The sequence below is a fragment of the Odocoileus virginianus genome, chromosome 1 (assembly GCF_023699985.2).
Source record: "Odocoileus virginianus isolate 20LAN1187 ecotype Illinois chromosome 1, Ovbor_1.2, whole genome shotgun sequence".
Classification (NCBI taxonomy): Eukaryota; Metazoa; Chordata; class Mammalia; order Artiodactyla; family Cervidae; genus Odocoileus; species Odocoileus virginianus.
The window spans coordinates 25,762,295-25,774,783 of record NC_069674.1 but is presented as its reverse complement, the minus strand read 5'-3'; the positions used below and the strand labels follow the sequence as shown (position 1 = coordinate 25,774,783).

General features: G+C 45.1%; 1 protein-coding gene across 1 annotated transcript in view; it reads left to right on the top strand.

The window, feature by feature from the left end:
- Positions 1 to 12,489, top strand: part of SND1 (staphylococcal nuclease and tudor domain containing 1) — a 410,101-nt gene that overhangs the window by 215,936 nt on the left and 181,676 nt on the right. Inside the window, exon 13 of the mRNA XM_020914889.2 lies at positions 2,500 to 2,610. Within this exon, the coding sequence (XP_020770548.2) occupies positions 2,500 to 2,610 (111 nt within the window). The remainder of the gene's footprint in view (positions 1 to 2,499; positions 2,611 to 12,489) is intronic.

Genomic DNA, 12,489 nt, shown 5'->3' with positions numbered 1-12,489 from the left:
GGGAAGGCATGTTGGAAGCTTTTGTTCTTAATTCTATGCTGGGCAAGCTTGGCTAATAAATGCTTAGGATAAGAAATAATGTTCCAGTGCTGTATTTCTCATACTTGGCTACAGAGCAAGAAAGACACAGCCCTTGCCCTCTTTGACCTCATCAGTTTGAGTTGGAAGATGGATGACGAATTAATTGTAATATAGTGTGATTTCATAGGGGAACACATACCGAGATGAAAATGCACGTGGTGTGATTCTCACACACCTGGCTCATGGGCGGGGCCCCGTAGTGATATCTGTCATTGTTTCCTGTGTTTTTACCCTCCATGCCGCTGAGCACTAACATTGCAACCGTTCTCCAGGAAAAGTCTGTTGTTTAGGGAAAAGAAGCTAAGAAAACATGGATTGCACTGAAGCTTTGGAGAGAAGGGACAGGAGGTGATGGGCAGGTCGTGGAGTTTAGAATCTGAGGCCCTAACTGGTTTGCAGATATTTGCTGGCAGGATCTGGAGGGTGAGAAGCCCACAGGAGAGGAAAGGGTTGTGTCCTTGGTTCTGCTGGCCATGCAGGAACTCAGTTCAATACTGTGAATTGATTGGAGCAGCATTAACCAGGATGGATCATTAAACATTTGTGCTGTTTTGCTTTGTATTCTCCAGCTTTTCATATAGAGGCTTATTTGTGTGGGTTTTTCCCTCGCCTTCTCTGTCACTCCAGCTTTCTGCTCCAGACCCCACATATCGACTGTAAAATGTCAATGCTTTGTTATTCCAAACGCAGCACCAAACATGTCTTCGTTGTTGTCCTGGCATTTCCAATCACTAAGCCCTCACAACCTGTTGCAGGTGGGCGTGTCCCAGCCATCCCTCTGGCCTCTTGGTGGGCGGAGCCTCTCTCCTGCCCTCTTGGGCCTTGAGTGAGACCCTTAGTTAAATTCTCCCCATCTACAGCTGCTAACTTGGGGCTGCTGGCATTCTCCACCCTGCCAAACCCAGCTCGGTGATGATGACAGCATTTACCAGCACGCTTATGCAGTGACTCAGGAGACAGGGTGGCCAGCAAAGCAGCCTCTTTGTGGGAGTGGATTTTGAGAAGTGCTAATTCCGTGGCAGTTTGGAGATATTAATATCGTGCTGGCAGTAGATAAACAGGCAGCAGAGGGGCACGTAATGAGAAGAGAATCAGCCACAGCATCTTTTCCTTCTTTATCTCCCTGCACATATTCCCCCCTCTCTTTTTTTTCTTCTTTCTTTTAGAGTAAATCCCTGGGCCTCGATGAAGAGAACCCTAAAGTGGCTTGAGCATGCCCATAGACTGGTTTAGCCCAGCTCCCAGCATGCCCATAGGCTGGGAGTCTGAGAGCACCAGCGTGCTGAGAGTTAACCGCCTCCCCCAGCAGCCCTGAATCACAGCATATGGTACAGTAGCCTGTTCCTTACCGTCCCTCCTCCCTGAAGGCGGCCCGCCAGATGGTCTGAGCGGGTCCTTCGGTGTACTTAAAGAAAGACGTAACCGCCGCTCTCCCCCAGCGATACCATGCCTCTTGTCTTGCAGTTACTTGCTGCAGGTAACTTTTGAAAATCTGTTTTTGCAGTTTCACTTTTGCCCATTGAAGTTCCCGTTTCGGATTGGGGAGGAACTAGGCGAACACGCTTCATTAGGTGGCCGAGCATCATTTCCAGTGGATTCTTCTGAGTAGATGGAAGTCACTTATAGTAGCCCCGCTATCTTACTCTCGTGAAGAGAACGTGCAGCACGTTGAAGATTTTTTTTTTTTAAGCAGGATTCTAATTTGAATATTCTGTGGTCCTAAAAGGACTGGAGTATTGCTTCAAAACTGGTCATCTGAGACTTTCTACTTTTTTACTTTGTTCCCTAGCTCATGCCATTTTTAATGAAGATGTTTCATTCCATCCCAACACCACCCCTCTGCCACCCCACAATTCCTTCCTGACCTCACCTCACCCAGGCCCCCTTGGAGTCAGCGGAGAGTCAGTGTCCAGGGTTCTAATGAGAAAAGACACACTCTCGAGTGTTCTGTGAAACCAGCGTTTCTTAAGTTTGCCAAACTGGAGCACAGTATTTTCTCGTTCCAGTATAAGGCTAGAAAAAAAGGGGATTTTGAGAAATTTAGGTCATGCTTTTATGTGCTTTGTTTTTTATCTGTGTGCCTGGTATTTTAGAGCAGACTTTTCTTGAGGGTAGTGGCTTGTTTATACCATTCTGTAAATAGCCCTGCCTAATGTGGGCTTTTTACAGATATTTTCTGCCAGGTTTTATGTACGGATTGATATAGCATCTGACTGTACTAACCAGAAAAAATGCTGAGCCAGGGGACTTGGTTATTCCCCCTTTTTGTTTGGATTTCTAGCTTAGCAACTCATTGGTCTTGAACTCCCTTCCTCTGTCAGGATGCCTTAAGACCTGCAGGTGCTAACTGTTGTTATTGCTGTTGACTGAGCCCCATATGCACCTCAAGTGCTCACTGACCTATCTTTTCTGTTGCAGAAACATTGCCGAGGCCCTTGTCAGCAAAGGTCTAGCCACAGTGATCAGATACCGGCAGGATGACGATCAGCGGTCCTCTCACTATGATGAACTGCTTGCCGCTGAGGCCAGGTGAGATGCCTAATTATTAAAGTGAATGCCTTGGGTCCCCCAGCCCCACTTTATTCTTTCCCACTCCCCTGCCTGCCCCTGAGCAGAATGTGATGGAAAGCAACATGCTGAGAAAGCCCATATTCTTTTATGATTCTAGCTTTTCCTCATCAAGATAAAAGGGACCTCACTTCATACTTGCAATCTAACCTGGGTTAAGCACACTGGGGCCTCTGTTTTTTTAAATTTGCAAAATTGAGGCATCTATTAGACACAATCTTCCCAGAAGATGCTGTAAAATGAACATATGAGTAAATACTATGTGGAATATTTTTATCTCCGCCATCCTTTCCTTCCCAGGAACAAACTGTGGAACCCTTCTTACTATGCAGGACATTTGCCTCGGGTTCATCCCTCCAGGGGCCTCTCTCCCCAGCCCCTCCCACACCTCTAGACCTTTTGTCATGTACAAAGGAAATGAAAACATTTATTAGGAAATGAGTTTGGGTGTCACACTTCTGACAGCTGGCAGGAGAGCGTTTGTGAGAAGCCCCGTGACATTTTCCTTTTGTCCTTCATCCTTGTGGCTGGTTGCCCCAAGGACATGCATGCTGCTCAGCAGTATTTCTTAGCAGGGGCCTTCCTCAGGGCTCTTTCTCACGGGGCCTTCTGTCACTGGAACGGGACTGGGAGCAGAATAATTCCTCTAGCCTTCCCAGGAAACAGCAAGAGCTCAGTGACCATTGCTGGATCCCTGTTCTGATCCAGAGCTCAGCAGACTGCTGGACTCTACCAAGATATACCCATTCTCTCAGAGCAGCTTCAGATACTTGTCTCATGCAGACACTCTCCTGTGACCTAGGAGTTTATCCTAGAAGTCTGCTAGTTGCCAGCCTGTGCTCCGTGGTTCGAGGAGGAATGAGTTTGAGCCCATGTTATCAGTACCTCAGATTTCATCCCTGACATCACTTCTCTTGCTCTTTGGCCCAGAACATTGACCTGATAGGAGGCATTTGCCTCTAAAACCATGTGACATCCTGATGGATAGGGCATCTGTAGGATGTCTCACGATGTCAGCTAAGAGAGCAGCCTGTCGCATTGCTATGGCTTTTTGGATTCTTTTCTTGTGGGATTTTCCCCGGAGGACCTGCCTAAGACTTCATTCTTAAGCACAAAGTTCACTGTCTTTGGTTGTTGAATGTCGAGTGTAAAATAATATGACATGGACTTCCCCGGTGGTCCAGTAGCTCCCCTCTGCTCCAGTGCAGGGGGCCCAGGTTCAATCCCTGGTCAGGGGAACTAGATCCCACATGCTATAACTAAGACCCAGCACAACCAAATAAATACATTAAATATTAAAAAATACTAATACAATGTGTAGCCCATAACTGAGTTTCTCTTCAGTCCTCCCTCACTTCTTATGCTTTTCTCCCTGCCTGTATTATCATTAAGCCAGTGGGTTGAAAGGACCCATAGCGGGAAATGCAGCTCTACATTTCAAGTACTTTTGATGATCTTCCTATTCTAGGAAATGGGCAATGATTTGACTGTTCTTTATGTGGGATTTGGGGGTGGGTTCTTGCTGGGCATGCTCAGTTGGTCTGACGGTATCCTGAAGAAACAGTCATGCCTTGCCAGCGTAGCAGGAACCCTTAGCCATTCCATGGGATCTTGAGTCCCATTTTCTGCTCTGCCTTCTCTCCGCCACTAGTGAATGTTTAACTCTGACAGGCAGGTAAGCATGAAAATAATTTGCCTAGCTGCTCCGGAAAGTGAGGCCACAGCAAGCTCTTATTATGCTGTCGGAAGTAGCTGTGTTGTGCTCTAATGTTTAATGAGTAAGCAGAGTTGGTGAAATTTTTTAGGTTTTAAGAAGAAAACAGTCCAGTTCTCATTTTGAGCTGATGGAATATAACAAGATGCTTGCCTGTTAAAGCAATGAGCTGCCTGGAGATAATTGTGTTGAGCCACTGCTTTCAGACCGATGGTGGAAAAACTGGCTTTGGGGCCATGGCCCTGTGGCAGGTTGACTAAGCAGAGAGCAACCAAGTGATTCCTCTGGCCGCTGAGGCACCGCCGTGAGGCAGTACATACCTCACGACGTGTTAGAAGTGGCCCGTGTGACCTGCACATGAGTCCTCTTCAGGAGCAGTGCTATCCATGAGCCCCAGGAAGGTCGCCCCATACCATCTTCTAGATGCCAACCCCAGCGAGAAAGACAGGAACACCTGCCAGATAGGAATGGTGGCCTTATAGCCTTTGAAGACTATTTTCAGTGCAGAATGCAAACACACACACACACTTTTGGGGAAATGCTAGTCGACCTTAATGCAAGAGCACCTCTTTTCTGAACACTGCTTTATCTAAGGTCGCACTCCGGCCCCTAGGAGACATTCCCTGTGTCACCTCAGCACTTCTTTGCTCATGTCATGTTACAACATGTCAGAGCGCTTTGTGCTAGCTGCCTCTGCCCCTTACCCTGCCTGTCTCGTGAATGTGAATGTGATCTAGTTCCCCTGGATAAGCTGTATCTTTTTTTCCCAATTGAACTCGGCCTTGTAATTTTATGTCCCTGTCCATGTGGTTCCTCCACCTCCCAGCTGAGTGTCCTCTGCAGATCTCATTAGCAAGTTGTTTACTCCTTTCCTTAGCCCTGAATAGAACCCCTAAACAAGAATGGCTTTGCTGTTGACCCCTAGTCTTTCACCGCCTGGACTGTCACTTAACTGTCTTTTGTTTATCATCCTGCAGCCACTTTTTAATCTTCAGTGATTGTGTACTGAACCACGCCAATTTGAATTAATTTCCCAAGTAAAATTTCTGGAGGTACTGTATCTAATGCTTTAGCAGAGGCCGAATGAATAACATCTGCTGTGTTCAGGGCAAGTCACTCATCTTGGAACTCTTTGAATGAATAATAAGTGGGTAAAGGTAACATTGCAAGGCTAGCAGTCATCTTGAGTCACCCAAGGATGGTGATTCTGAGAGAATTTTCTGTCCCTGAGCCCCAGATCCCCATTTTCCTCTCTGGTTGTCACTAGTGGTCTTGGCCATGGTGCCCAGTGCTCTTCCATTGACTTGGCTTCCCAGAGCGCTGCTCAACCATTAATCCTTTTAGAGAAACATTGTAAGCTTTGGGGAAAGGGCAGCCTGTTAGCTCGGCTGACTCTTTGGGTCAGCTCAGCTGCCTGCGCAGGAGCTGATGAGCCCTGCCGCCCCTGCTTCCTCTGTGAGGGGCTATGATCTGCCGACCTTTCTCAGATCATCTGATGGGAGCTCAGGGAGTGACGCGTCAGGCGCACATCAGGAGAGGTGAGACCGAAGAGGAAGAAGAATGCCAATTTGCAGTTCCCTATGCTTTCAAGCATATCCACCTGCCCACCAGAAACGAGCTCACCATACCCTCCGCAGCTCTGTTCTGTGTGCGCCTGACCCTCTGCGGCGCCTTCATTTGAATGGCACTTTGCTTTTGGGAAACCCTCAATATGCCTCAAACACAGGGCACATCTTGAGGAACCCACATCTTTTTTTGTTTAAAGGACAAATGAACCCCTAATTCCCGGCAGGCGGCCTTCCTTTCTAGTTCACTTGTCTGTCATCGGCTGCCTCTTCCCTCCTTACCTTGTGTCCTGGCAAGATAAGGGTTTGGCACTTTTGTGTGTATTTTTGGGCCTTGCTTCTCTCGTGGGCTCCACTGAAAAGCCCTTGGTTGTGTCCCAGCCTTGAGAGCTCCAGTGTGTGTCCTCGACATTTTTAGTAAAAAGAGCCTGGGTCCAGCTGACCCACACTTTCTGATGACCTGCTGAACTGGGTGCCCTCTGTTAGGGACATCACGTGGTCTCTTTCGGCAAGTTTGTCGTTCCCTTCTGCACTGTTCTAATTTTTCACTCCCATACTGACTTCCCAGCGCTCTCATCCTTGTCTGACTTCAGTATTTCTTGGCCAGTGGGCTGGCTGCTTTGTTTATCTTGACAAAGTATTCTAAGCTGAAGGCAGAGCTCTCACTCCTACCGGGAGTCACAAATCCTTCCGAGGTATTTCCAAGATACTGGGTCATTCATTATAGGGACCCTTCTTATTTTCTAAGGTATTACGCAGTCTCTCAAATTCTATGCGTTTGATATGGCATGTCCTGTTTGATTTTAAACAGTACAGAATGTGAATTCCTCTAGTGTTCTACAGGTCTTCCTGCTGGACTTTTGTCAAACTCATTATGGACACTAAAGATAAGATGGTAACGCGTGGAGTTAAAGCCTGGCTGTGTGTCCTGTTTTCCTTGGACATCCCAACCTATAGGATATCCTCTGTCTGCATTCTCCTAAAGCGACTTAATATTAAAATGTAATATTTTAAGGTTTCCTGGAAACTTACTCTGTGGTTCATTGCAGGACAACACAGAAGTTGTTCAGAAGTTGGGGCTTTATTCCTTTAAGGCACCTTTTAATTCTAAGGATTTTGTGATTTCAAGATAGGCTGTATATATTCAGAAAAGAAATTGATGCCCCAACTTAGACAGTGGGAAAGCAATTGTATTGAACAACCTAGTGTCTGAGCAGATTTAAATGAATTTAGATTCATTCTGGACATCCATAATGAGGTTAGGGTTATCTCGGGAGAAGAGAAAAGGGCAGGCTCTTATCTTTTCCTGTTTTCTTCCTTGCCAGCTCACTGCAGATTAAGGAAACGGGGGGCCTGTCCTCCCTCTTGGTGAGGCAAGCATGAGCCTGCCCTGTCTCAGCGCTGTGTGGACTCCTTGTCCTCCCCAGCCCTGCAGGGAGTCCTGTTCCTGATTGCAACTTTGCTTTTCTTTAAAAACAAAAGCAACTAGTGTTCCTGCCTTGCTAACTTCGGCATCTCTAGTCTCAGCCCTATAAATACCAGTCAGGGAAGGACAGAGGATGAGATGGTTGGATGGCATCACCAACTCATTGACCATTAGTTGGAGCAAACTCCGAAAGATAGTGAAGAACATGGAAGCCTGCCAGGCTGCAGTCCATGGGGTCGCAAAGAGTCAGACACATCTTAGCAACTGGACAATAACATTAAAATCCTATCAACTCTCTCTTGCTTTTACCTAGCGTGGTTGACAGCACCCTCCCTGTTGTGGAGTTCTCTCAGCTTGAACCTCCAGGAAATCTGTGTTTGCATTTCCATCACAGACTTTGATTAGCAGGCTATAAACTTAACTCTTTCCTAGGCCAACACCTTTAGTCATTATTAAGAGAGAAACTTTCAAGTAAAGATCTCTTTTGGTGATACAGTTACTGAGTCTGCAGTGGGCTTACTGACTTCCATGTAGCAGTGAATTGTAAATGTATTTTGCATGTCTTTTTCAATACCACTGGGAGAGAAATGTGCTTGAGCTCCTACTCCTGATACAGCCAGAGCAGCTCCACTTTTTTCCCCTTGATTTATAGAGCGATTTTCCCACAAAATTTTAATAGGTGGAGGAAAAAAATGCCTTGTGCTTAGAAAAACACAAAACGTTTTGATAAGGTATTTCCTATCTGTGCCTTCAATTTAACTGGCATTTTCAGTGCTGGTTATGAATGAAATGTGAAGAATTACTCACCAGTGCTTTTTTGCTTTCTATTGCTTTAATTGGAAGAGGTCAGCATTGCTGGATTGACACAGTTTTGACTTGTGAAATGCCTTGGTATGAAGCAGATTTCATCTTCCTACCAATCCAGTGAGAAAACTGGTGTTGAGGTTGAATCTGTTTTTCAAAAATTTGAAACTAATATATCCTATCATGGTGTACAGACTGCATGAGTTAACCAGTTCTCCAAAGAAAATGAATCATTCCTCTAGTGGGTACAGTTGTTCAGGCTGGTTTTCTCTCGCACATGATGGCTTTGCTTTCATTCCTTTTCTTTGCCATTTTCTTTAGTGTATCCTGGGTCCTAGGCATTGGGGATAATGGTGGTGAAGAAAAAAGATATCAGACTGAAGCCTTACAAAGCATGCAGTCTCGGAGGGACACACGTTAAATAATTGAATAGGACCTCTGGGTGTTGCTATTTTTCCTATTCTCATTTTTCTTACCTGTTTTCTTAGCCCCTCCTCTTTTTTCCCTTTGCATCATTAACACTGCCCTCCTTACATCTTCTTTATTCCTTTTCTCATTTCTATTAAATTTTCCCAGGAGGATACCTCCCTGAAACTCATCTCCTCCATCCAACCCGTGTTCTGCTCAGTCATTTAATGGTACAGCTTTAAATAAACCAAGATTTCACACTTTCAATCTAATGACCTAACCAAGTGAACATTCCCTTTGGATAAAACTAGATCCTACCGAATACTGCTGAAAACCAAAGCTTTGCTTTGAAGTTTTTCTCTTCCCTTCCTGTGGCACCAGAGTGCAGGTGGGTTTTTGTGGCCCAGAGTCTTAGAAAGCTGGAGCTGGGTAAATTGTCTGCTGCCTTCTTCACGAGGCTGTGTTATAGGATGCTGGTACAGATTGGATGCCAGCTCAAGAAGGAGATTGGTCCTCCTCTTAAGTAACTGCTGCTTTTTCTCCAGGAACCCCAAACGTGCACACCCTACCAAATTGGGGCTTGCCTGTAGGTGGCACAGCCAGAGGTTGCTAATGATATTCAGCACATGTTAGTGTTGGGGGGGTTTCACCATGGGGGAGTAGGGCACATCAGCTCCTGCAAGTGGATGTGGTAACAGGAAAATGCATTACAAGAGCGGGTGTGGGGAAGTGATTTGACGATACAGCTGAATGTGGGGAAATTTAGCTTTTCCCTTTCTTCAGAAGAGATGATGCACTCAACATCCAAATAGCAGTAATCAATCTGCATTTAAGGCAGCACAAATGGCCACTTCTGGAGAGCTGTATAATATCTCCATTTCCAAATAATTTTCTCTTTCAGGATATTAAGAGGATCTGTTCACTCTTCATTCTATCTTGCCTCCCAATTCCCAGTTCCAACCCATACGACTCAAGCTGTAACATTCCTCTCAATGATTAGTGTGAGAGGTTTGGGGTAAAGTCAGAACCTGTAAGCTTTAGCTCATGTGTGTACACAAGGTGTGGGCAGTCAAATCATGAACTCATAGTAAGAAGTCCTCGTTGCCCAGTCTTTGCTGTAATTATTAATGTGCACTGGTTGTATTCTTTCAGAGAAAGTTGTTCTTGACTAACATTTAATTAATTTGGTGTTCACTGCCCCTTCCCACCCAGCAGTGACCATTTATCTGCCCACAGCACCTCATCTGTTCCGACCATCTCATTGTTCTTTTGGCTAAAATGCTCTTGCTCCTCTCAGATAGCCCCTGAGTATTTGAGGTTTCAAAATAGTTCCAACATATTTCAAAATACATTTGAAGATTATCATACTGGGAATATAATTTTAATCCCAAATAAAAAAGTTGTAGCAATAAATCGATAACATTGCCATTTTTGAATGTCTCCTAACTTGATTCCCTAAGCCACTGGTTCTCACAGTCTGGTCCCCAGACCAGCAACATCATTTTCACCTGGGAGCTTGTTAAGAAATGTGAATTCTCAGGTCTTGCCCACATCGTCCCACCCTTAACCTATGGAAACAGAAACTGGAATTAAGCCCCAGCCATCTCTTTTCACACGTCCTTCAGGTAATTCTAACACACAAAAATTTGAGAACCACTGCCCTGAACAATTCTTAACTTTTTTTTTTTTTTTTTAAGAAAAAAATCAAAATTGTGTCCTTTTTGCGGCACATTAATAATTTAGTAGTTGGCAGTGTAATCTTTAAGTAAAGGTAATAGAGACTGAGGCGTGGATGGGATCAGCTTTGCATCTCTCTGGGCGCCTGTCCTGGTGGTGCTTCCCCTGGCAGCCATACTTGTTTCTCAGCAAGCCTGTTGACTAGCTCTGTATTTCCTTTAACTCATCTTTCCCCTTCCTCATACCCTGCATATGTGGCTCTTTAGCAGATTCCTTCTGAGTAGCCTCTACCAGCTCTTAGCTAATTTAATGTGAAATCATCTTGAGAGTTGCTATTCTCAGGTGATTTGCCGCCTTTGTGGTATCAAGGGGCAGAGTGGTTGGGGAGCTGAGTCTCTATTACGGATGTCACTCTCCTACTTTTGCTCTAATCCTCAGAAATCTCTCCGGAGGCCTGGAGTTCAAATAAATAATCACTGATACATCAATGCCCAGAATTTTATAGCTGCTTGTGAGAGAGAAATCTCCTTCAGAGCTTTCTTTCATTTGTAGATCTCTTTGCATCTAAGTTTCCTGTAAATTCCCTCATGTGAGTGTGATCTTCTACGCTGCCCCCAACTCCCCTGCTCAACTCTGGGCGCAGAAGTTGAGTAGGCTTACTTCCTATGCCTCTTGCTTCTGTGTCAAGTTCAGAGAGCCAGATCTGTAGCGAATAGCAGTGAATCTTTTCCAACAGGTCCCTATAAATGTACTCACATTGGAAAAGCCATTTTCCCAGCAGTAAGTCTGTTGCATCTTTTGACTGAGTAAAAGGCATTAAATTTTTCTCTGATGTGTTGTTTTTACAGTAACAAATAGCAAGTGCATTGGAGGAGAAAACAAAAACGCATGGTCTGGTGGGGATGTGGATGAGCAAGTAAACAGTTGGGAACATCGTGATAAGCGTGGATATCCCAGTGGGCATATGGGATGTGTGGGAACGAGCACCTAAATCGAAGGGTTTATCCACAAATAGAGTCCATGAACCAAGGCATACTCTGTCCGGGTTGCCTGGGGAAAGGAGGTGAAAAATGGGAATGGTGTTTCACTGACCCATGATACAGCCATCCCGGTTATATGAATTTATTCTAAGGAATAATTAGTAAGGTACCTGACAGTTTAAGAGTTACTCCTTTGGTGTTATTTATAAGGCTGGAAGTATTAGACTGGAATATTATAGTCACAGAAATACCCAGCAATAGACAGTTGTTAAATTATTGGATGTGCAATGCTTAGAAAGTGATTTAATAAAACTAACAACACAAGGAAGTGTTCGTTTAGTTACTGTTTCTGAGGGGGAAAAAAACAATTGCTAAACTCTGCCCATAATTTTTTTTAAGTAGGCAGGCATGGTAAAGAATCTGCCTGCCAGTGCAGGAGACGCAAGAGATGCAGGTTCAATCCCTGGGTGGGGAAGATCCCCTGGAGAAGAGAATGGCAGCCCACTCCAGTATTCTTGCTGGAAAATTACATGGACAGGGGAGCCTGGTGGCCTATAGGCCGTGGAGTCACAGAGTCAGACACAACTGAGCAACAGCGCACACACACGTGTATCAACACTTAAAAATTATGTTAGTGGTGCTTTTGTCTTGAAATTGAATTATGGATTGTTCTTTCTTGTACTTTCTCTGTCCTTGTATTGCCTCTGTGATAAAGACATGAAAAAATTATAAAAGCCAGTGTCATTGAGACAGTTTTCAGTTGTCATTGCCTCTGATCTTCCCTTTCTGCAGCCTTGTGCCCTCAAGGAGACTTGAGACTGACACGGACCATTTCTACTGGGCACTACTAGGCCTGTGGCCCTAACTTGGGATAGCATCGTCTGCTCGTGTTTTCATGAATCTAATATTGCGCTTCCTGGTAGTTCTCTTCCACAAAGCTCAGTTTTCCCCTCTTAACCTGAGCACAGCAGATCACTTGTCACAACTGGCACAACAGAAATACATCTTCATTTCTTTTTACATTAGTTTTAGATGAGGTTGCCCAGAGTTCCTTGTTATTTGCTCTACTGCCTCATAAGTCCGCCCACCTCCCCTTGACCGTAGGACTCAATTTCCTCCTTTCCTGACTATACGCTCCATCTTTTCTGTCTTATCAGTGATTCTGATTTCGTTGACAACGCAGCTGCATCATCTTGGCGCACCCGCCCCACCGTTGTGCACCTGTGCCTGCTCCGCATCTCATTTTCTGAGTGTCAGGACCTGGTT